At 46.4% G+C, this 25,379-nt stretch overlaps 4 protein-coding genes across 4 annotated transcripts; 2 read left to right on the top strand and 2 right to left on the bottom strand.

Annotated features, from left to right (window-relative positions):
* Positions 1 to 45: 45 nt before the first annotated feature.
* POJ06DRAFT_213331 (P-loop containing nucleoside triphosphate hydrolase protein) lies at positions 46 to 4,698 on the bottom strand. The gene is made up of 2 exons (XM_056185485.1): positions 2,035 to 4,698; positions 46 to 1,979 (listed from the first exon to the last, which is right to left on the bottom strand). Exons 1-2 carry the CDS (start codon positions 4,592 to 4,594, stop codon positions 430 to 432), a joined length of 4,110 nt encoding a protein of 1,369 aa, XP_056042427.1. The 5' UTR covers positions 4,595 to 4,698; the 3' UTR covers positions 46 to 429.
* Positions 4,699 to 6,634: 1,936 nt separating this feature from the next.
* POJ06DRAFT_296677 (general substrate transporter) lies at positions 6,635 to 8,264 on the top strand (the record flags this gene model as incomplete). The annotated part of the gene is made up of 5 exons (XM_056190560.1): positions 6,635 to 6,852; positions 6,908 to 6,964; positions 7,015 to 7,754; positions 7,783 to 7,993; positions 8,033 to 8,264. The coding sequence occupies 5 exons, from the start codon at positions 6,635 to 6,637 to the stop codon at positions 8,262 to 8,264; spliced, it is 1,458 nt and encodes a 485-aa protein (XP_056042428.1).
* Positions 8,265 to 10,752: 2,488 nt separating this feature from the next.
* On the top strand, positions 10,753 to 12,915 carry POJ06DRAFT_277361 (Snf3p; the record flags this gene model as incomplete). Its single annotated transcript, XM_056189712.1, has 3 exons — positions 10,753 to 11,089; positions 11,149 to 11,666; positions 12,310 to 12,915. The coding sequence occupies 3 exons, from the start codon at positions 10,753 to 10,755 to the stop codon at positions 12,502 to 12,504; spliced, it is 1,050 nt and encodes a 349-aa protein (XP_056042429.1). The 3' UTR covers positions 12,505 to 12,915.
* Positions 12,916 to 18,357: 5,442 nt separating this feature from the next.
* On the bottom strand, positions 18,358 to 18,989 carry POJ06DRAFT_145187 (uncharacterized protein). Its single transcript, XM_056184584.1, has one exon. It carries the CDS (start codon positions 18,762 to 18,764, stop codon positions 18,573 to 18,575), a length of 192 nt encoding a protein of 63 aa, XP_056042430.1. The 5' UTR covers positions 18,765 to 18,989; the 3' UTR covers positions 18,358 to 18,572.
* Positions 18,990 to 25,379: the final 6,390 nt, after the last annotated feature.

Consider the following 25,379-nt stretch of genomic DNA (forward strand, 5'->3'; position numbering starts at 1 on the left):
GGTTCGCCGGGCGTCCCCTACACTTTTGTTCAGTGCAACGGTACCCTGCTTAAGACATTCTGTCCCCTGCGGTAGTTACCCCAAAGCCACTATGATATATAGGCCTGACATCTATAAAGAGGGTCTATCCTCGATGTCAGGAAAGCACGTAAGTCTTGTATTATTGCAATATATATTCTTGCAAAGCATTCTTCGCTAGATCTAATCCAGTCCAGTCCATCCCAGTCCATCCACTCCAGTCCGGTGCCGTTACATCCATAATCCATTTGTACTTCAAGGAACAACAGAACACGATAGTCTCTATCAAAATGAGCGTATACTGCATTATTCCATTAGTAATACATAAAATGACGGACAGTAGGCACAATCCAAAATAACGCCAAATCGGTCTAATTCCTTCATCTATACCATATCGATATGCTCCACCATTCAGTGCTCATTTTGTTCTAAAGCTTGTAGTTTGACTAGTTCATAGTATTTCATCTTGTTAGCCAATAATTCTTGGTGCGTTCCGCTCTCCAGAACTTGACCGTTTTCTAGAACAAATATAATATCTGCTCGCTGGATTGTGCTGAGACGGTGTGCGATGGCAATTGTCGTCCGCCCTTTGGCCGCATTATCAAGCGCAGCCTGAACAATTTTTTCTGACTCATTGTCAAGCGCTGAAGTGGCCTCATCCAAAAGTAGAATTTTCGGATCGCGAATAAGTGCACGAGCAATGGCGATACGCTGCTTCTGGCCACCTGAAAATAGAGACCCTTTAGCGCCGCACATGGTGTCGTATCCATCCGGCAAAGACATAATAAAATCATGAATATTTGCTTGCTTGCACACTTCTATCATCCTCTCGTCTGAAATCTCCGGGTCCAAGCTGCCATACTTCACATTTTCCCGCACAGTACCAGAGTACAAGGCCGGCTCCTGCTGCACTAGAGCGATATGACTTCTGTACGCATTGATGTTGAGCGCAGATACATCTTGGCCGTCAAGCAACACTTGTCCCGACAAAGGATTATAAAACCGTTCAAGTAGACCAATAGAAGTACTCTTGCCACAGCCGGAAGCACCTACCAGGGCAACATATTGACCTTTCTTAACGGAGAAATTGAAACCTCGCAGAATAGGAACGTTAAGACGAGTGGGGTACCGAAAATGGACATTTTTGAACTCGACATTGCCCTGGACGTTTTGAGGCACAACCCCTTCATCGCTCCACGAATCAATGATTGGCTTACTATCGTAGAGACGCTTGATGTTGCCAGCCGCATCGTAAGCCTTAGCCATGTCGATCGCATAGGAGAAAACAATCGAACCATACTGAGCGCCATTGACTATGGCGATTACACAAACGAAAAACATAAAAACTGAATAGGCATCGGTCCGGACAAGATTGCTACCGTACCAAAACATAAGACATTGGGTGAGATATACCAGTGCCTGAGCTATACCATAAAGGGCGGCACAGTTGCTGTTCTGGCGACGACCTGAGCGATAGAGTTTGTCGAGTGTTGATGCGTAAGTCGCGACAACGACATCTTCCCTGGTGAGAGCGGCCACGGTCTTTATGGATGATGCAGCCTCGCTTGCGTAAGAAGATGACCTGCCGTATGCCTCCTTGATGCTCTCCTGATGCTTCGTAAGAAGGTAGAATTTATAGAAACCTGCACCCAACAACAGGGGCACACAGGTACAGGTGACCGCTGCAAGCTTAACGCCGACGACAAGCCCGATTCCCACGCCTCCAAATATCATGATCATAGAGCTGACAATTTGACCCAACGTGACCCCTGATAGGCCCTCAATTGCAGCCGAATCTTTTGAAATGGCAAATGTAAGCGCGCCAGCAGTATTCTCGGTTCTGTCAAAGAAGCTAATGTCTTGGCGAGCAATCTCCCGTAGTGTACGCATACGAATGCGACGAACCAAACGTTGACCAGAAAAAGTGAATAATCCAACGGTCAGAATTGGGAAAATAAGTTCTACCAATGTTAACAATAAAGCATTCTAATTATTCATAAGGTTCCAAACGCATACCAATTGCACCCATGATCAGGTAAATAATAATATCCGTTAGCAAACGTCGATTCATACGATCCACGTCAGGTAGCTCACCAAGAGCGTCAACTCCGTCCGAGTAAATAATGCTGTTATATGGGTATCCCGCAGCCATGATAGTCGCACACACGAGAGCAGCAATATTTACTTTCCTTTCCGGCAAGCTAAGTTCGTAGAGAAACTTGCCGATTTCAATAATAGAGTACCTCTTTTCATGGCGTTCTTCGACTTTGGAGGCGACAACGCTTGATATTGACCTTCTCGTATTACTGCGAGACAACAACGGTTCTGATGACTCCTTGTACTCATCCAAACTTGATCTTTCATCTTCTTTTGACCATCGCTCACGACCTTGGTCCACTAGGACGGCCTTCTCGTCTTGCATATCCTCAACACAGTCAGTTTCAGGTGTATCATCCACAAAGTTTTGCGCTTTATCATCTACGTAGTGCTCAACGTTCTGCGCCTCGACAAGTTCGTAGTAATCTCCACGCTTTGCAATCAATTCCTCATGCGTTCCTTTTTCGAGAATAATGCCACTCTTCATGACAACAATCATGTCCGCATTCGCAACCGTGGAAAGTCGGTGAGCTATCACGACGGTAGTCCTGTTCTTGGACGCTTTGTCAAGTGCATCCTGCACAACAACCTCGCTCTTGGTATCGAGTGCAGAAGTAGCCTCATCAAGCAGCAAGATTTTCGGATTCGCTACTATCGCGCGAGCGATTGCAATTCTCTGCTTCTGGCCGCCAGACAATAAAAACCCTCTATCACCAACGTGAGTGTCCAAACCCTTTGGAAGAGAATCGATAAAAACCATCGCGTTCGCTTGCCTGCACGCTTCCTCCACTAACTCTCTCTTTTCTCTCTCCGAGGAACACTCGTGACGAGTGCCGACGAGGCCAAAAGCCACGTTTTCGAAAATCGTACCAGAAAACAAGACTGGCTCCTGAGATACAAGACCTACTTGCTGGCGTAACCATTTGACATTAAGATCCTTAACATCAACACCATCGAGAAAAATTTGTCCACAAACAGGATTATAGAAACGTTCGATAAGACCGACAATCGTAGACTTTCCTGATCCAGATGCGCCAACCAGTGCGACAGTGGCACCTGCCTTGATCTGCAAGTTAAAGTCTTGCATGACAACAACGTCGGGCCTCGAGGGGTAAATAAATTTGATGTTTTTCAGCTCAATATTTCCCTCGATATTCGAAGGTGTGCAACCAGATTTCGAGGATGAATCAATTGCCGAAGCGCGGTCAATGGTTGTATAGATCTTGTTTATGGCCGAAGTAGCAGCGGCGACGGCACGAACATGAGGAGTAATCGAAGTTATTGCAAGCAATCCTTGTACCATAGAAGGAAGAATTGTGACGAGTGCGGCGAGAGATATTTCACCCTTGGCTAGGAACTTCGCGCCTTGCCAAAACACCATGGCGTCGTCAAGGTATAGACCGAGCCAGGCGATGCCGGTAATGGAACCAGCATAGAAACCGGCACGCTGGGCAAATTTCTGGCCGACACCCAAGTAGTAGTCGTACTTGGTAGCAAGCCTCTCTTGAATACCAAACGCCTGAACATTTCGAATCGACGACAGCATTTCATCGATGATGGATCCACCAGAAGATGCGCCGTTGGCAGCGTTCTTGTACAATGTTGTCATGCGAGTTGACGCGAAATATAACGACGCGACGATCAACACGGCGATGCTCGACAGTAATCCGGCCAACCGGGGCGAGAGCGAGTATCCGACAATGAATGAGCACACAAAAGTCGAGCAAAACGAAATCAAGTATCCTAGCTTCTCGGAAATCCCGTCCTGAATCATCAATGTGTCAGATGAGATACGTGTCGTAATCTCTCCACTACCGATCTTATCAAAGTAAGCCATGTTCTGCTTCATTATCGACGCGAGATAATTTTTGCGGATACGTGCAGCCAGGATCTCGCCACGATCATTCAAAATGAACGTAGAAGAGTACGAGGTGATAAACTCCACGATAGCAAAATAGATAAAATAAATCGCGTCGTAGTTAGCCTGTCGCTGGAAGTCGTCGGGACTGATGTATTCCGGAACCAATGTACTGTTGTAGTGAGGCGACTCAAAGTATAGTCTGGATTGGAAATCTGTTGCATCGAAACTTGACGTGTTGTGAAAGGTAGCGTTATAGCTCACAAAATATTCATAACCACCGTAATAGTCGTAGAACTCCTGCGAGTGAATATACCTCACAAAATTCTGAGCAAACACACCAAACAAAATCGGCATAATAGCTTTAATCGAGCCCTCAATTACGGCTAACAAAACGGCCAGAGCGACGAGTAACCTATCCTTCGCAGTAGCAAATCTGTAGGCCGAGAAGAATGTCGTCTTAACGTCAGGTGTCTCAACCTGTTCGAGCAGGACAGCGATTTCATGCGCAGCCAGTCCGGAGTATTTATCGGTATATCTTATCGGCTGAGCGTTCGAACTGTTCCGAGGCGACAGCAGGGTCGTCTCGGCGGAGTCGACAACTGGCTTCGTGGAAGCCATATTGCTAGCCTTGCAAAGACGAGATGCAGATCAGTGAATAGTGCTGCGTCAAACGAAGTAGTAATCTAAAAGGAGAGGAAACAGACAGCAATTATCGTGGAGTTTGTTCATGCAGATAGAGCGGCCACGGCAGAAAGTTATTGCGACATTGCGGCGCTTATCTAGTGAATGCGGAAAACTTCAGAGTTGCGCCGCACCACACTAGTTATCGCATCACAAATCTCGCCGCACTTAGTAAGACAGCTGTGGTTCGGCCTAACCTGCTTTGCTGGTGCGTCAGCAGGAGCATTACCGTACGGCGTGCGGGAAGAATTTTGGACGTGTCCCTCACAGATCTTAGCCTGTTGGTATGTTAATATTTGTAATTCTTGTATGGAGGTAAAAGTCTGTGGATGCCGCGTCAAAGAAGAGCTGGCATATTAGTGGTACGAACGCTATACAGATAGCTAGAAATCTCTCTGCAATGGTATAAAGGTAGCTATCGCTCGAGCCTTAGTCGGCCTATTTTGCGCAACTATTTTCATACGATCCATTACCGAGTTGAGAAAGGTACGATTGTCATAAGGGATAGTATTATCTCAATATCCTCGATGTTGGCTGTTTGCCATTCATCGCGCAGATAGAAATCGCTTACGTTAAGTGTAAGTGTGACAGGGAGACACTCATGGACGAGTTCGAATCCATCTTGAATTAGGTCCTAAAATAGCCTGTATGTGAGCAGATTACCCCCTATAGAATCAATCGGATGGTATACTCACAAACCTATCATGTGAATCTGGTCTGCAGACTTCAATGCAGGCTGGCAAACAATTCAATTCAATCAACCGGGAGGTCCGATTGAATTGATTGATGGTTTATCTACCCTGATGGCCAGTTGGATTGACCAATCGAAGGCCCGATTGAATTGATTGAATTGAATTATTATACAGCACTTAGTCAAACAGTGTAACAACCTCGACGTCGCCGTCGCCGTCCTCCGGCGGACTCACTGCCCCGGTATCGTCGCCCAATCCCTCGTTGAAGTCGTCCTTGACCGGGTCTGACTCTTGGTGTCGAGGTCCGGAACGTCCATAACGCTATCGTGAATGACCCCGGCCTTCAACCACGACCGTGCCGTCTGTGCTAACCCGATTGTTGTTGCTTCAAGCCGTGACCGTAGAGGCGTCACCATGAGGCCACGTGACGAGAAGAGCCTCTCGCATTCAGCCGACATGGGAGGGATAAATAAAATATCCACGGCCATTTGACAAAGACGAGGGTATTCTGACCTCTTGTTGTACCAGTATTCCAACGGGTCCTCCACATCAATATCCGTAGTAGCCGTCCTAAGCTGCCAACGCTCGTACTCGTCATCGGGGAGGTCCTTGGGCTCGTCGAGGTCCGGCATCAACGGTGGGCCCACAGTATCGGAATATTGATCGAATGGGCTCACGAATGAAGCTTTGAACTGCAACGGCCGGGTGGTAGTTAGTTGATTGCTGATCGTCGCTTCTTGTAGTCAGAATCCCACAGTCGTTGGACCGCTGCCCTCGCGTCAGTAATCCACGATTCCCGCTTTGGCTACTTCGTCTCAAAGTATCGCCACCTGTACCTCGGGTGGAGGGCAACGGCAGCGTATAAGCCGGACAATTTTCTAGCCGTTGGTAGTACTTATCAAGTAGGTCCCAGGCACAGTTGACTGCAGCCTGCCACTGAATTCTGTAGCCATTTTCGACCTCTTCTTTCTTGGCTTGGGTGGGCCGAAGATCCAACGCGTGTGCCACACGCCGGCCACGCCCCGGCCCGAGCGTCCAGAGGGCGGCCCGTCAATCCGTCAATTTCATCAATCAACCGGCTCTTCGAATTGATTGATTGATTGATTTATTAAAGTCGGCCCGATTGGGTTGATTGAATTGACCGATTGTCCGTCAATTCAATCAATCCGTCAATCCAGTTGAATTGTTTGCCAGCCTGCGCTGAGATATCAACTCGAAAGTCTTCGTCTTCGGTGTTTTCACCCTGTTCTCAGCGATCTATGTGCTGCGAGCAGTTAAAACGACGATGTTCCGTCTGCTCAACGTCTACACCATCTCCGCTTTTGCGGCACTCGGTGGTGCCCTCTTCGGATTTGAGATCTCGTCGATGTCCGGCGTCGTGGGCACCGACCAGTACAAAAGTTTCTACGGCAACCCGGTCGGAACGCGTCAGGGTGTAATCACGAGCGCAATGGCAGCCGGCTCTCTCGTTGGCGCTTTGTCCTCTTCCTTTCTTGCTGACTGGTACGGAATTGAGTGCCTTAAGGACTCCATGGTTTTCAATAATTGACGTTCTCAGGCTTTCGAGAAAAGTCGCCATACAGCTTGGCACTGTTGTGTGGTGCATCGGCGCAGCGTGCGTGCGTATTCAAGAGTTTGCAGTCTTCTTTCACTAACAATCCACAGCATCCAAGCCTCGTCCACTGGCGTCAAGATGCTAATCATCGGTCGTGTTGTCGCCGGTCTCTGCATTGGCCTGACATCTTCTATTGTACCGATTTACCAGTCTGAGATCGCCCCGCGCAAAGTCCGCGGTCGAATAGTCTCGTTCCAACAATTTGCCATTACTTGTGGCATTTTGATTCAGTATATCATACAGTACGGGTGCTCATTTCTTGACTCGGCTGCCTCGTTCAGAGTACCGTGGGCCATCCAGGCCGTGCCAGCCATTATCCTGTTTATCGGTCTCTTTTGGTTTCCTCGATCGCCACGATGGCTGGCAAGTAAAGACCGCTGGGACGAAGTGCTGCACATACTCGCGATTCTGCGAACTCCAAACTGTGACATCAATGATCCACTGGTGCTGGCGGAATACAAAGAAAATGAAGAACAGATATGGACTGAGCGCGCAGAAGAGTCAAACAGCTACCGCGAACTGTTTGGCAAGAAAATGCGTAAGCGGTTGTTCCTTGGTATGGCTGTACAAGCGTGGTCGCAGCTGAGTGGGACCAACTTTTTCTTATACTTTATCGTCTACATCCTGGACTCCGTCCGCATTTCCAACACTCTTTTGTTTTCTTTAATTCTCTACATTCTCTTCATGGTCGCAACAATTCCATCGATTCTGTGGACGGATCAATGGGGCCGCAGGCCGTCTATGCTTGTTGGAAGCATCAGTATGGCATTCTGGCTGTATCTTGTCGGCGGTCTGTTTGCGCGCTTAGCCAAACAAAGCCCCGAACCAAGCATACACATGGGTAATCACTGGTCATCCCGCTGCAAGTCACACTATCCTAGTGAGCTCCTACATGGCCACAGCTTCATTCGCCGCGTCCTGGGGACCTGTCTCATGGATGTATCCTACCGAAATCATCCCGCTGCGCATTCGAGCCAAAGCTGTCTCGATTTCGACAGCAACCAACTGGGCCATTAACTTCATGCTCGGGTTTGCTGTGCCACCGCTCTTACGCAAGGTCCGCTGAAGCATATTTTTTATATTTGGGTCATTTAACATTGTTGCATTCATTCACGTCTGGTTGCTGGCACCCGAGACAAAGCAACACACATTGGAGGAGATGGACGAGATATTCGAGCATGGAGACCTGAGTTGGCGGGGGTTAACGGGCGAGCACAATGTGCACAGGCTAGATTTGCTTGCCAACGACATAAGAAGTAACAGGCTTAGACAACATCAGACTGTCCGGGAAAAAACATGATTTTCAAAGAGCTGACCATACCAGCACTATGCGGTGACAATTATTGGTGCTGCGAGGAATTCAATACGAAGGTTGTCATATCAGCGTTGTCTCGTGCCATACTGGATGCAGAACCGAAATGAAGCCTGACTATGAAAGGTTTTTTACAATTTACAATTAGTACTTTGACCATTGTACTTCTAAATTTTGTCTGGCGGTGCTGGTTATGGATGTTGCGGAACCGGATATTCGCTAAATTTTGCCATATCCGCATCCGCCATCCGCCTCGCAAAGGTGGCGGATATGTATCCGTATCTTCATCCGCCGATCAAAGTATGGCGGATCTTCACTCTCCAGATATCTCGCGGATATCTGCTCATCCGCCAATCCGCCTCAATTACCTATATAGGATTGGTCTATTCGGATTAAGCCGTTTAGAAACGGTCTATTCGGATTCTACATCAGGTAGGGAGGACGGCATCCAAATTATCTACTGCAAACTTCTTACTGCTTCTATCTTCAATTCTCTTTATTCCTCTCCACTAGGAGTCTTCAGCTAACTTTCTTCTGTAACAACAGATCAAAAATGGATCGTATGGTCACTCGCCACAAACGTCCCAATTACTTTATGCTCAATGGTGGAATCGATGAGGTCTCATAGGAAGACCGACTCGATAGCACTACTTCTCTTAATACCGATATAGTTCCTTTAGAATCGATGTAATGTATGACAGCCAGATACGATTTGCTCTTGTACTGCTCTCTAAATGGGACAACGGGCTTATCATAGTAGAAAAATACTATTATGAGGGATGCTAAGCGGCTCGGTTCCTCTTCGTGTTTCAACCCAACTACATTTTTCAACTACAATTTTGGGAAATTATTTTTATCTCGTGGGTAATAGCAAGTTGAGGAGTCAGTTGAACTCCATCTTTCCTTCGCTCTGCGCGCCGATGCGCGACACGTCGCTGGATCGAATTCTGGGACCCGTCCGCCTTGGCGTTGCCAAGACGGGAATGGAATTAGCTGGTTGAGGACCGCAAATGTTTTTTTTCATGATTTTGGAAGCGATGAAACTGGACGATACCATTCACCAGATTCGAGTTCTTAGCCCACTGCTTGTCGAAACTGCTAAGTTCGGGAAGGATTACATTTGCTCGGATGACTAAGTCTAGGGGCTTAGTTGTCAATGTTTGCCTGGTCTCGAGAGTGCTTTAATGGGATAAAGGTGAAGGATTCGACCGTCACTCACATTGATGTATTCCACAGAGAATCGATCTCTTCGTTATCGTCAGCATATTCTCGGGATATGAGTTCCCGGTCACCTTCACATTCGATGTCTCTTGTTTGAGGTCGATCAAGTCTAATGTCGCAAAATTTACTTGCCTGCAGCAGTACCTTAATCTCTACCATCATTCACTTTTGCATCTTCAGCGGAGTCTATTCGTTTCCGGGCGCCCTTTGAATCCCTCAAATCCGAATTTCTCGGCCTTGTCACTGATGCCGACACCGTCCACGATTCGTCCCATCACAACGTGGCCAAAAGGGCTTCTCTGGCCCTGCAGATCGTCAGAAACGCAAAAAAAAATCTCCGTACCTGAAGACCGGAGTTTGGCTCGATGGCCGAGCTGGCAGAGAATTGGTGGTTCGAGAACCTCAAATTTCCCGTACCGCGTTGTTGAAGCCCGCAATTTCGGTGACCTGGAGTACGGTTTTGTAAGTGATTTCAATTTCGAGATCAAGAGGATCCGCAACAGCAAGAACATAGTCGGTGAGCGGAAGATCGCGACGCCGAAACATACTCCAAATGGAATTGCGGCAGGACCGGGAATTTGGCAGTCCATATGTATTTATGGGATACTATTGTGAACTCGTAAGCAGAGAAGCTCAGGGCTGTAGGCGGATAGGCGGATGCAGATGGCGGATATGGCGGATAATTAGTATATTCTCTAATTAAATTTAAAAAACGGTCAGATCTAACATCCTCAGCGAACAATCGCGCATACAAAGAAGCGCAATATCAAATAATTCAACCTATGGACTGAAAAGTAGATGATGAACATGTTAATGAAATAGGGCGACTACAGAGTTTATTCAGAAGCTTGACTGCTTGACAATTTTCGGACTAATAGACTAAGTAATGCCGACAGCTAGCAGAAAGTCCGTCTGCATCCGGCTTGGCGGATGCGGCCTGGTCGCGAGCGCCGGCGTACGGCGATTGCGGATAAATTGGTTCTTTAACTGCGTCTTCTACCGCAAATTTAAATTAAAAAAACCCAACTTTACATCAGCGCGAGCCCGTTCTAAGTTCGCTATTTACGGAAGCTTTTATTTGAATAAAGTTCTCTCCTTTGTATGTGCTCGTACAGGTGGCAAGAACGATAATAAATGTATGGCATATGCTGATACTTGCTTTATAGTCGGCGAATGACGAATAACGAATAACGAATATTATTCGCTGGCCTTTCACGTAGCGAATTACACTATTCGGCAAAGTATTACTCTGACAATGCGTTTGCCAAAGTTCTACAATACCTACCTGACGGCATTTGTTGCCACAATTGGTGGTGCATTGTTTGGCTTCGATGTCTCGTCCATGTCCGCTATCATTGGCACACAGCAATATCTTGACTACTTCAACGAGCCGGACTCCACGCTCCAAGGCGGCATTACCGCCTCCATGTCTGCAGGATCTCTAGTTGGCTCTATCATCGCCGGTTTCTTTAGCGATAGACTTGGACGAAAGAAAACTATCCAGTTCTCATGTGTATTGTGGGCTGCCGGTTCAATCTTGTGCTGCGCAGCCCAGAACGTTGCCATGTTAATATTTGGTCGTGTCCTGAACGGTCTGTCGGGTGCACATCCAGTCAAGTCCCTGTGTAACTTGCTGAGATTGCTAAGCGAGAGATTCGCGGAAAAGTTATCGGAATCCAGCAGTGGTCCATTGAATGGGGTATTCTGATTTTCTATTTCATTGGATATGGATGCAACTATATTAACAGCACGGCTTCTTTTCGGATCCCTTGGGGCATCCAAATGGTCCCTGCTATATCCTTGTTCCTAGTCCTGCCCATGTTTCCTGAGTCTCCGCGTTGGCTTGCTTCAAAAGGACGGTGGGACGAATGCCATGAGATTCTGGCTAATGTCCATGCCAATGGAAATCGTGAGGATCCGGTTGTGCTAGTGGAACTCATGGAGATCCGTGAGATCGTCGAACTTGAGTCATCTCTCAATAGTAGCTATGCAGCTCTCTTCACCAAAGATATGTACAAACGCACCATGGTCGGCGTCATGGCTCAGGTTTGGCAGCAGCTTGCTGGTGGCAATGTAATGATGTCCTATGTTGTATATGTCTTCCAGATGGCTGGTTTATCTGGTGATGTCAACCTCATTGCGTCCGCCGTGCAATACGTTGTCTTCATCGTATTTTATCCGCCATGCTGTCGAAAGGCGGATACATATCCACCAATTTCAAAAAGGCGGATGGCGGATGGCGGATGCGGATATGGCAAACATCCGCCACAAATTTTGCCATATCCGCATCCGCCACAAGCCCTAAATCTGCGCATCCGTCGCCGCCACCTGGCCGGGTAAGTCGCGACTCTGACTCTTCGCTTGACCATCATATTTCTGGCCGCCTATGCCACCAGGATTAAGTAGTGGTTAGAGTCGACGGCACGTTGGGCGTGTCGTTTCGTTGTAGCTGGCAAGTCTGGCTACGCTTCTCTTGTCAGATTTAGCTTACCGGATCGAATTTGATTGTGACAAAAGAACTTTTCCGGACCTGTTCACATGACATGTGCCTTCGAATCCTCTTTGTGATCGCAACTGCCGAGCTTGGGAGTTGATTTTAGCCTGCGGCTCATTCTCCGGCTATTTCGCTCACCCATTTCGTACCCCACGTGCGGCGGCAATATCGGTAGACATTCACGCGACTTACAGATAGCTGGAGATCTGCTGCGGGTACTACGGGCCCTTGCACTAGAACTACAAGAGAAGGGACCGGCAATCAATGAGATGCAACAATACTTTGTGGACTGGCATTGCAGTCAGAACGCGACCTAAGGCTGATGTGGTTCATGCCACACACCTGTATCTTCTGTATCCTGTTAATGTTGCAGCAAGCAGGTTGCTTACCGAAGCTAGCCTCGGTAATCTTTTCTGCATGAGTGAGGCGTCTGGACCCGAAGGATATCGAACAGATATCAAATGGGTCTACCGCAACGGTGACCAGATTAAAGATGTCGCATCCTGGAATTAAAGAACACTCAGGTTATGCATTCGGAAGAATTTTCACAGGCGATGACGAATCAAAGTCTTGCGAGGGCAGCCCGAGAATTAGCACGCGACGAAGGCTGGACAACGCTATTCCGCAACAATGCATATTGGTTGTCAAGCAAGCAAAGAAGTATTACATTCGTGTTGGAGTACCTGACGTCTCGCCCTTTTTGACTGGACCGCAATATTTGTGTTTGATTTTTCTAATGTGGACGACGCTGCTCCAGACCCAGTCCTTGCGAGAGGAATCAGGTTTACAGAGTCGAATAACCACGCTCATCGAGGTCAAACATTTCAATCTGGTCTTTTGGCCTTCCTCATTCGGGCCTTGATGAGACAACAGATCATCACACGGCTTGACCCTGACAGTCTGCGACATGGTAGTTAATATAGGGTTATATTTATTGCATCAGCACAAAGTGAAACAAATCACATTCGCAAACTCACCGTAAAGAACCCTATACTCTCGCCGGACAGGAAATTCGGGATCCTTGATCTCATTTCCGTAATCTATTTGGCGTCGACAGACCTTGCCCTTGATCCGGTTGTATTCTCTATCCCTTCACAAGAGGGTGTGACATTCGTGGGTTTGCTGAAGTTGGATCATGCTTTTCTGTTCGAAATTGCTTGTATTTTTACGACGTTGAAAAAATTGCAGTGGGATTGTATGGAATTTAAAGGGGTTTCCGTAGACTTGGTTGATTAGCCAGCTACGTTTCCGAGGGAAACTACGAGGCCAGGAGGTCTATATACAACTAATTTCCAATAGTAGCTTGGATTTGCCACATGTAATATTCAGTGCTACTATTCATTAAACCTAACTCCTGACCAAGTGGAGGAGTCGATGTTGTGCAGTCATCATCTGTCTTGCTACAGTCTTCGTCTTACTCGCTACCTCCCGCATCTCACTAGCGTCAGTCATGCTGACGGCAGTTGTGTTGTCAAATCACTACTTGTTGGCACTTTAGGCTGGATCGTTGTTGATGTGCTGCCCTATAAGAAAAATCCTAACGCCACTGCGCAAAATCGGCTGAGTGACTCGCAAATTTGGAGAGTCACTCGCATAAAAACGCTAGCATAATCACTCAGCGAATCTCCCATTGTGAGTCACTTGTCCGGACCGTCATAGCCAGGGTTGAAGAGTTAGTGACGATGGGGACCCTCTAGAGCGACTCACTCTAAGGCAAGGCGCTCATACAATATATTGGAGGCACTTGTGCTAGTTTCTCCACAGTAACAGCCTGTCGAAATCTCAAAAACAGTAATCTATCACTTGCCCCTGCCTGCATTCTATGTTTCTGACTACAGTAGTTGGATTGTTGTGCTGCTTTGTAGCAATGTTGCTATTACTATAGATGTAAGCTGGCGTTCAGGGGCTGAACCGTGTCCGAATGTCCGAATTCCCATACTAATGAGCCGCATTGCCACGGGTTTTTTTCGGACATGGTTCAGGGGGGGTGGTTCTGCATACTAATCTGTGTCCGAAATTTCAAATAAGAGAATTTCACGGCGACAAGGGCATTATTCGAATCGCTAAGTATTCTAGAATTTATAAAAATTTACCCCCATTTTTGTCATGCAAACCGAGCGAGTTATTTTTGGTGTTGTCGGCCAGTTTGTGAGAGGGTTAGGGCCCATTGGATTCGGGAGCTACCTCCCATGTGTGCACTAATCGTAAGCTGTTCAAGTCCTCCGTGCCTCTGGCTACTCCTGTACATATAATTATTACCTGCGCTGCATGGGGCTGCAGCGGTAGGTGAGGTCGGGGATTTCAGGGGGGATCTCATACAAATAGACTTTGGGCGGTCCCAGTTTACCCGGAAGCGTTGCATGGACAGCGCTGCACCATAGTTAAGCCAGTAAGTAGCCTTATAACTGGTAGGTGCAGACACCCTCCCAATTGCCGCCTCCCAAAATGCTTATTATTTTTCGCCAAAATGGGAGTGTGTATTACATACATAGGGCTGCACACGAATAACGACTTACGAATATTCGTACGAATATTCGTAAGTCGAATACGAATAAATTGATGTCAGGTGCTTATATAATATTCGTACGAATAAAATTTGCATTATTCGTAATTATTCGTATTATTCGTAAATCCTAAATAGTACTAACATCCCCAGATTTGTATACATCTCGCAGCAACACCAGACGCCTCATAGTCTCCCCGCTCAACGAGCTCCTCCGTAAGCCGAGTAAATCGCGTCCACTATTAAACAATCTTTCTACTGACACCCCAGAGGCTGGTATAGCTAAATAATCTCTCGCGGCCGCTGCCATTCGCGGATATTCATCACTATGTGTTCTCCACCAAGAGAGTAGCCAGTGTTTCTCCTTTGCCACCGACTCATCTATCATTACAACTCCATCTTCAAAGTACCGGTCGACGTCAGATAGGTGCTGCTTTTGAGGTTGCAACTTCTGTAGTACTCGGGCCTCTATACTCAATCCCCTGGTTACGTGAACTTCGCTGGGCGCGAACGACTGCTCTGCCACTAAAGGATACCGCTCACGTAGTAATTCCTTTATATGCCTGATAACCGTCTGGGCCGTTACTTCTCCCAATTCTTTCTCCAGCAGCAATGTCTTGAAGCGCGGGTCCAGGACTACAGCGAAATAATACATATCCTGCCCATCCATGAGATGATAATACTTCCGGAATTTCTTCAGACCTGCAGACACAGCTGCAGCAATCTCTGAATTAAGACCTGAAAATTCGCCCTCTCTAGAAGACGCATCAAGCAATATGTCGTGCAGCTCGTAATAGATGGGGATGGCCAAGCTAATTTGTGGTTGGCGCTTCGAAACAGCAAGAGTGAACTCCTCAAATTTTGCAAGGACATTTTCTATTTGCTGCAAGTGATCCCAATCTTCCGCGGTGAAGGGTGGAAGATAAGTTTGATGCTCAATCCACTTCTTTATCTGCTGCTTCGCGTTCAACGCATCTCTAAGCATCCAATGGGTTGAATTCCAACGCGTATCAATATCGTATTCGATAAACTTATCCTTCAGCCGATTGGTCTGACATATCAGCTTCCATTGTTGCTTCCTCTGCGGAGTTCTGGCTACCCAGAGGGCCATAATTCGAAGTCGAGCCAATGCGGAATGTGGTCCAACCGTGTTGTTATTCTGCATAAGATCACAAGCTGCAACTGCCGTACTGTGATCGCCGGCTTTCAATTCTGAAAGAATATCACTAACGATCAGATTAAGGACATGTGCCATGCAGCGGATATAGCTGTCCAGCCCTTGAAACCGGAAGGGCTCTGCATCGCCTGCGGGAGAATCCACATCACGAAATTTCTCTGCCAGATTGAAATACAATTCCGAAACCAAGGTTTCATTATTGGCGGCATTGTCTGCGGTGATTGCCAGGAGCTTATGCTCAATCTGAAGTTCGTCCAAGGTTTTCTGAAGTAACTCTGCTATGTTCTCTCCGCTATGGATGCCGCTGATTTCCGCAAACTCAAGGACTCTCTCTTGGTACTGGAAATCAGCAGTCAACCAGTGACCAATAACTCCCAGTATGGCTTTGGAATTTTTGCTGGTCCAGGCATCCAAAGATAGCGCGATTGTTTGACATGTGCACTCTAGTTCGTCGATTAATTGTGTCCGACACGACTGGAATTCTGTGTCTATTCTACGAGCCATTGTCATGCGGGAGCTGAACGGGAGCGAAATACCTAGATCTCGGAAGATCTGCTGGAATGCCGGCGATTCGATAGCGTCAAATGCCATATTATTCAGGACTATCCACCGTACTAGGTTTCGTTCCAAAGACCTTGCTGCGTTGTCCTCCGCACGTTTCTGGAAGAAACTGGCAATTGACGGTTGTTTGGTGCTGGACTTGTCATTTTCATTGCTACTTTCAGAGCCACTTGACGAGATTCCATGTTTGGTGAGGTGAAATCTCATGTTTGATGTTGATGTTGCTCTTGCGGAATCAGTTGTCCTCCAATTACAACGAGTACATCGTATCTCACGATCTTCTATCGGCCCTTTGCCTCTCTTCGGCCACCATAGCTTTCCTGGAAGCTCTAAAATATCAAATTGCGCCCATAAAGATTGATTCTGCGGTTTCTTTCGCGAAGATTCTGATTCGCTGGAGACGCTGGACCTGTCGACCCGTCCATCATCTGTTAATTCAGGCTGCTGAGAGGAGTCTGCTGGAGAACTTTGACGTTGGGTCAGTTGGCTTGCTGAGTCGTCTTGAGTAATTTCGACGCTACCGGCGCGATTTGAACGAAATCTTTTGACAATGCGGTCTTCTGGCGCTGCTTCGTCGTCGCTGCCATCGTTAAGAAGGTGATAATCGAGCCTTTGAGAACGCTGCCGGTGCTTGCGTGGAGCTACAGAGAAATCATCCATATTGTTGAGAGCAGAATTGCGGCGGCGACTTTTTGTGCCTTAACGAGGAAAGATATCCTCTGGTTTTGGATAAAACCGTTACAGACGCGTGCCTAGACGCGTGTCCAAGAGTAAACAAGAAGACGCGACGACGCTCGGGGTTTGTTGGCTTTACCCTAACCTGTTATAAGCAGCGTCTTGGCAAACCTACGAATAATTACGAATCGAATACGAATAAGACCTCCCAAACCATTAGTCGAATACGAATATGAATTACGCCAAAAAATTCGAATACGAATAAGGAAAATCTTTATTCGTGTGCAGCCCTATACATACAACTTAACGACAGATATACACGAACGCTAACAACCAGAGAACTGGAAAAGTTGGCACGCACCAGTCAGCGGAAATTCTCCCCACCGTGCCACAACTTTATGGCATGAGGGTTAGGGATCTACTGTCATTGCAGATCCCGCCCGGCACTGTCGGACTTCAACAATTTTCAAAATGGTCTACATCTTGAGACAATTGACTTGCTGAATCATCGGGTGTTACCGGTTCACTACTATCAAGTAGTGAAGGAAATCGGCCTCTCTTCACCATTCTCTTCTCCCGGGCAGCTTCATCGTCACTACCGTCATTAAGCAGGCAATAATATATCAAGTCGTCGTGCGCTCTGAGAACGACCCAAAAGATAAGTCATCGACCCCGGTGTCGGATAGAATTTCGCTATCGGCCATGCCGTAGAGATTTATGTTGAAAGCTTGGTTCGAAGATCAGTAAAGGAGCTGGACTAGTTATCAGTTCGATCGTCGGTGAAAGTAAATATAGTTTTTGACCAAGAGAACTGAGAAGAGTCTTCACGGGTTAGGGGTCTCTGAACACTGCGAATATACGGATATTATTGGCATTCGCATTCGCATTTTCGCAGCATAAAGTTTTATTCGCTTGCGATGCGAATAGAGAAAATTGTATTCGTGTCCAGCCCTACAGCGGGTTTACGAGAGCGCCTCTCGAAGCTGGCCAGGGGGCCCAGGACAACTCGCGACGAAATTTTGCGGAGTTGAGTTGAGAATTTTTCCACAAGGGGCCGTGACTGGTGCAAATTTGCGTCCCGGAGACTTGTTAGCATCAGGACTCAGGAGCAATATTGGGAATTGATTCCAACTCATATGGCTCTCTTCTTGAAAGCTTAATGTGGAAAAGTTGATATACTCAACGGTCAGTCTTCGAGGACTGATTTGCTGGATGGAGATACTGATACTGTAACGTTTACAGCAGCTGCAATTTCAGGTTAGAGCTTGGTCGGACTTGGTGAGGTCCCAGGGACGATACTGAAAGCCAACTTTGATGACCTATAAATCTTCCTTTAAGAGCAATTAATGGGCCAGTTTACAGCGGCCTCCTTTCGATTGATTCCGTTTGGGATGAAAAATATCTTAAGTTGACAACTACAATCAAGCGTCAAAATATTTCAGCCAATTTTGCGTTCATATTCGCTTGTTTGTTAGATATTAGCATACTTGGATTACTCGAAAAATATATCCATAGCCATGCGTCAAGTTCTACATTCCAGTGTACGCCATTACTTCGATGAAACCTACTAACACCAATATTGGACCGTCCATGCTAGATTTTTGCGTTCAGCTTAGATAATATAAACCCAAGATTACATATGCCGCGGCATCTGCTATTCTCCAATTACCTTTCCTTCACTGCAATAAGATCAGAGTCACGTTCAATGTCCACATCTCCAACTTCTTGGACGCCCTCAACGATATATCCACCGTTGACGTCGCTCAATGAACTCTGCTCATAATCTACAAGGTCTTCTCCGTCAACATACAAACCGTACTTATTAACCACCTGACCTCTACGTTTGACATCCCACATGTTTGCCAGATAGCAGGTGTAAATTTTTGCGATGTTTGAAAGTTTTATGAGCGAGTGGAAGTTGTGAACAACAATGAGGGGTTTGTGGTGATCCGTTGATCTTATTGATCATCCGGTCCCAAGGGAATTAAGAGGTCTTTAAATATACAAGAATTTGCACTTCAGAAAAATAGGCTTTCTGTGACCCAAATCTGGACGTCACCGATGATTGATCATTTGACAATCCATGTCGTAACTGCTGATCTTTAACTAGTAATGATTTTCAATTACATCAGCAGGTGATGTTACCAAGCAATGTATCAGGTAACGATGATCAATCATCAGACTCTTTCTGACGTCAGTCAAAAAGAAATAAAGTCTCATGTCCAAAAGCACATTATCATGAGACCGGACTGGTAACTGTATTATCCCATCGTTCTGCAGAATTGTCTCGGTCATTGTTTGTGAGGCCGTGGCCTTTCTTACGATGGTGCGGCTCAAGTGTGGTTCAGAGTCAATGTTCAATAGGCTTCAAATGCCCAACTCGTGCTTTCCCACACGACGTTCAAGGTTTAGCCACATGCCATCAGCAAAGCTTCGATCGTCAGATCTGTCTTTGCAGTACCGAGTTATTCTTTAGTCACTGCAGAGTGTTACTCTCCTTATGTGCACCTATATTACCCTATTGAGTATATAGTTGATATTTCAACACTCCCCCACAACTGTATACTCATAGGTATTTATATTGAGTATAAAATGTTGTTCAGAGAAAGAGTGTATTGCATAAGGATTGACGTAACACATTTATCATGATGGTTTGTTCCCAAGATCATTGTGATAGACATTAGTCATTATCACAAAGCAATTTATAACCCCTTATTCTGCTTTTTATCGTCCAGCCGTAATGGCTTGATGTTGACGTGCAGAATATTTCTTAGGTATTCGAATGTCGGATAGGCTAGACCTTTCGTAAAAATGTCTGCAGCCATTTCTTTTGTGGGACAATATGTAATCTTGAGTTCTTGCTGTTGAACATGCTCCCTGGTAAAGTTATATGCTATGTCAATATGTTTCACCTGTTCGTGATGAACAGGATTGTTTACCATGGCGATGCAGCTCTGATTGTCTTCGAAGATCTCTGTAGGCTCAGACTGCTTGTAACCAAGTTCAGTCATAAACTTACGAAGATATATTCCCTCCTGAGCTGCATTGCTTAAAGCCACGTATTCTGCCTCAGCAGTGGACCGGGAGACAGATCGTTGTCGTGCCGACTTCCAGCTAACGAGTCCAGTGGGAAGTAGGAAGGCGTATCCGAGCGTTGACCGTTTGGTATCCGCACAGCCTGCCCAGTCTGAATCGCTATAACCATGAAGCTGCATGCTAGAGCCCAGCAGAGAGCTGTCACGTTGGTATACCTGGCCGTAGCTTAGTGTGTGACGTAGATAACGGAAGATTCTCTTGACGGCAACCCAATGTGCCCATCCTGGGTTTTGCATATACCTGCTGACGACGCCCACGGCTGTGGCAATGTCAGAGCGAGTATGAGTGGCAGCATATATTAAGCTACCGACGGCGTTGCTGTAGGGAATCTTCTTCATTAAATCAATCTCAGCTTGATCTTTAGGGCATTGGTCCATGCTTAGCTTATGAGTGGGATCCAGTGGAGTACTGATAGGATTGGCCGTCGTCATGCCATAGCGGTTGAGCATGTTCTGTATGTATCCTGTTTGTGACAAGAACAGCGTCCCTGTTGAACGATTGTATCCGACTTCGATACCTAAATAGTAGTTCAATTCACCCATATCCGTCATTTGGAAACGTCGTCGCAAGCTGGATTTGACTTGATCGAGCGTTGGTCCCCGGTCGGCAGCAACAATTAGATCGTCAACATAAACTATTAGGATGACCATATCTTTAGTTGCAGGCTGCCTGATAAAGACACACCAGTCCGACTGGAGACGGCTAAAGCCTTCCTCGCGCAAGACAGCAGTCAAGGTGTTATTCCAACAGCGAGGTGCCTGTTTAAGCCCATAGAGGCTTCGATTCAGCTTGCAAACGTATCCTTTCTGGGCCTCAAACCCAGGGGGTTGTCGCATGTATATCACTTCATTAAGTGTTCCGTTGAGAAAGGCAGTCTTGACATCCATCTGGTGGATAAACATTCGTCGTTGGGCTGCGACGGCAAGGATAAGTCTAATAGAGCTGGCGCGAGCGACAGGAGCGAACGTCTCGTCATAATCGAAGCCTGGACGTTGCGCGAAACCTTGAGCCACAAGGCGTGCCTTATATCGATCCAAAGATCCGTCGGCCTTTCTCTTGATTCTGAATACCCAGCGACAGCCAATTGGCTTTGTATCTGCAGGCAGATCTTGCTCGCGTACCAGAATCCAAGTTTTATGTTGTTCCAAGGAATCCAGTTCTTCTCGGCACGCGGACATCCATTGTCGAGCATCGGCCCGAGTGAGTGCCTGTTTCACGGTCTGCGGATCAGACATAACAAGATCTACCGCATTGCATGCGTCTAAAACGCGCTCCGGTTGTCTGAAGATTGGAACGACAATGCGAAAGTTGGACGGTATTGGTGTGGGTCTGGATACCTCCTGGTATTGCACCACATCTGATCCAGATTCCAAGGCACGGCTCTTGGACCGTGTGAGTGGCCCCATTGACTCCTCTGTAGGATTGTCAGAGCAAGAAGGCTTGACTTGAGATTTGTGAAGTGAAGGTTCAAGCAGATCTTTATAGAACCGTCCCTCGTCGAACACGACATTGCGCGAAACAAGAAAGGATCTTGTCTTGAGATCATAGAGACGATATCCGGCTTGATCAGGTGGAAATCCAACAAAAATGGCTGGTGCCGCCTTCTTCTGTAGTTTGTTTCTGTCAGTGACAAGATAATGAGCGACACAACCAAAGACACGCAATTTAGCCACACTTGGTTTTCGATTAAACCACAATTCGAATGGCGTCTTAGAGCCCGTGGTTGCAGTTGGACTAATGTTGTGCAGATGTGTCGCAAGCAACACGGCTACACTCCAAAATATAGGAGGCATGCCTGCGTGTGCTCGCATGCTCCGTTCCTTGTCGCATAACGTTCGATTCATTCGCTCAGCCAATCCGTTCTGCTGATGAATGTACGGAAGAGAACGTCGCAGGTGCAGTCCATTGCTCCGGCAATATGTGACGAATTCTTCTTTTTCATACTCGCCGCCGTTGTCGCTTTGCAGTTCTTTAAGTTTTCTGCCAGTTTGCCTTTCTGTCATGGCCATAAAGATCTTGAATTGTGCAAATACCTCTGACTTGTGCTTAAGGAGGTAGACAAAGCACATTGAGGTGGCATCGTCAATGAACGTCACAAAGTATTTGAAGCCTTCTAAGGATTGGACTGGAAGAGGGCAAACATCGCTGTGAACACGATCAAGTGGACCGTCGCAACGTGACACACGACTTGTGAACGGCTGAGCATGTGCTTTGCCTTGCTGACATGCATCACAAAATGACAATTCTTTAATCGGAAACTGCAAATCTGTTGTCATTTGTTGAGTACGCATCTTGTTGATATTCTGTTCGCCAAGATGACCGAGTCTAGCATGCCACAAATTAATATCCGATCTCTTGATATAGCTAGCAAGGGTGGCTTGAGCCTTCTGAGCGGATCGATGAACGCGACATGATAGATACATTAGTCGATTGCGGACGAAACATTCGCCTATACATTCCTTATGACGAAATAAGCGAAACCTATTTTTGTGAATACCCACATCGATGCCATCTTCGCCAAGAGAATAAGTCGCGATCAGATTCTGTCGAAGCGTGGGAATACATAAGACGTTGCGGAGGAGAAGCAGCTTAGGAGGATGATTATCGATAGCGTGCAAGCGAAGAAGAACTTCGCCAGATCCAATAACACTTCCTCTGGTATCCTCGCCGCCAAAGTTCACGTGCGCAGACCATCTTGTGAACGACCGAAAAGATGTAATATCATTGCACATGTGTTGTGTCGCGCCGGTGTCAAGCATCCAGGAGTCCGAACTGGACCCTCCGAAGGAAGAATAATAAGCCGAGGCGATATCCTGATTGTCCGCATTTGTATTCGGAAGTTCGTCATTGTCTGACTGATCATGATCTGTAAAGACGGATGGCATCTCATTTTCTCCTGACGCAAGTGTTTGGTCATTGGTTCCAAACAACTTAAGCATCGCAGTATTGACTGAGTTTCGTTGTTGAAGTTTTCTGAGCTGAAACTTTTTGATTCGACAATCCTTTTCTTCGTGCCACTTCATTCCACAATGACTGCATGTCACTGGATTTGTTGATTTATTGTTGAATTTTTTCATTCTGTTGAATTTATTTTCCTTTTTCTTTTGTCCAGCAAAACGAGTGACTGATCTTTTAGTGTTATCCCCGGACGCTGTATAAGCGGAGTTGACCAAACTCTTAGACAGAGTCTCTCTCTGCAATCTGAAATGAGTTAAGGTAGAAAACATGTTTTCAATAGTCATGTCTTTTGCTGTTACCAGCGCAGGTAACGCATCACTGTAAAACGGTGTGAGAGAACGAGCAAATGCTGCCATGAACATGGCTGTATCGATGTCAACCTTGGCTACCTTTAGTTGGTCCCTAAGGTGCAGCATGTAATGAAAATGTTTTTCGAGTGTCTCTTTTTCCTTCATCTTAGCAGTATAAAACTTGCACATTAACTGTGGTTTATCTGCCGCCCATATCAAGGAGAACTGGTGCTCTAGATATTGCCAGATATCTCTCGCTTTTTCATATTTGAAGAACACCCTCTTATATGTATTGTCCATGTTCACCAATAGCGCTGCAACAGCATTCTCATTCTTAAGTTTCTCGTCAGGTGACAATTCGCCGACCGACTTTTCATAGTTCAGCGCTTCAGCTAGGCGGAGGGTTCGCAAATGTATGTGGACGTCTTGTTTCCAAGACAAGTAGTTGTCCTCTCCACGTAGCTTTGCAAAGTCGCCATAATAAGTTGACTTGGCTGTTGAAGCAATATTCGTTTCGGTAGACGTATTCATTGTTGTAGAGAACCCTCAGGGCTCATAACCTTTTGCGATGTTTGAAAGTTTTATGAGCGAGTGGAAGTTGTGAACAACAATGAGGGGTTTGTGGTGATCCGTTGATCTTATTGATCATCCGGTCCCAAGGGAATTAAGAGGTCTTTAAATATACAAGAATTTGCACTTCAGAAAAATAGGCTTTCTGTGACCCAAATCTGGACGTCACCGATGATTGATCATTTGACAATCCATGTCGTAACTGCTGATCTTTAACTAGTAATGATTTTCAATTACATCAGCAGGTGATGTTACCAAGCAATGTATCAGGTAACGATGATCAATCATCAGACTCTTTCTGACGTCAGTCAAAAAGAAATAAAGTCTCATGTCCAAAAGCACATTATCATGAGACCGGACTGGTAACTGTATTATCCCATCGTTCTGCAGAATTGTCTCGGTCATTGTTTGTGAGGCCGTGGCCTTTCTTACGATGGTGCGGCTCAAGTGTGGTTCAGAGTCAATGTTCAATAGGCTTCAAATGCCCAACTCGTGCTTTCCCACACGACGTTCAAGGTTTAGCCACATGCCATCAGCAAAGCTTCGATCGTCAGATCTGTCTTTGCAGTACCGAGTTATTCTTTAGTCACTGCAGAGTGTTACTCTCCTTATGTGCACCTATATTACCCTATTGAGTATATAGTTGATATTTCAACAGTAAATGCCAACAATATTCAAGATAGTCAACCCCAGTGCTGCCCAATAACCCCATGGATAATGCGGCGCTTTTTGAGCAGGGAACGCAACCACAGGGAACCACGCATATTGCGTATACCACACAGCGTTTCCAATGGCTGGAAGATATCCTCTGATTTCCGTATCGTCCTGGAATATGTCAGAGATCCACGCCATGAATAATGAGAAGAAAGGCTGTCCAATGCTTGGCACAAGATTCGCAGCAAATTTCCATCCGAAAGGAACATTCCAAATTCCAAGAACTAGATTTCCGAAAACATATGGAAGTAGGGTTACAATGGCCAACTGCCATCTCCAACGGGTGATGTCAGACAATAAGCAAATAGATAGGCCGACACCAAAGCAATTGCGTTACCGATCGTTGGAAGAATGTTGATCATTTGAACACTGTAATTTTCCGCCTGCAGCCAAAGATTCATATATGTACCTGCTCCAGTAATGTACGCAGCATAAGGCGTAATGAAGACCCAGAATCGCCAACCGAAAAGAATATTCCAGAATCTTTTTAAAGTCATCTTCTTTGGACCTTTCTTGCCAACCTCGGTCATTCTTCTGACACTGTATTCTTTGTCACGATCAGTGAGCCATATTGCGCGGGTAGTTGTCGGGAAGTCAGGGATGGCAAAGAAGCCAAACAGAGCAATCGGAAGTGATATTACACCATCAATAATGAAGAGCCATTGCCAGCCAGCGAAACCACTGCTCCGTTGAGATTTGTGTAAATGGCGGCTTGAAGATAGCCGGAGAACATTGAGGCAATGGTTAGGGGTAAGGGTCAGGGTCAGGGTTAGGGTCAGGGTTAGGGTTAGGGTCAGGGTTAGGATTAGGGTTAGGGTCAGGGTCAGGGTCAGGGTTAGGGTTA

The sequence above is a fragment of the Lipomyces tetrasporus genome (genome assembly GCF_029532465.1).
Source record: "Lipomyces tetrasporus strain NRRL Y-64009 chromosome Unknown POJ06scaffold_8, whole genome shotgun sequence".
Taxonomy (NCBI): domain Eukaryota; kingdom Fungi; phylum Ascomycota; class Lipomycetes; order Lipomycetales; family Lipomycetaceae; genus Lipomyces; species Lipomyces tetrasporus.

Coding starts and splice junctions, on each gene's coding strand:
- POJ06DRAFT_213331 (XM_056185485.1), bottom strand. CDS start 4,594: ATGGCTTCCACGAAGCCAGTTGTCGACTCCGCCGAGACGACCCTGCTG. Junction 1,980..2,034: donor CCTGATCATGGGTGCAATTG/GTATGCGTTTGG, acceptor TAACATTGGTAG/AACTTATTTTCCCAATTCTG.
- POJ06DRAFT_145187 (XM_056184584.1), bottom strand. CDS start 18,764: ATGTGGGATGTCAAACGTAGAGGTCAGGTGGTTAATAAGTACGGTTTG.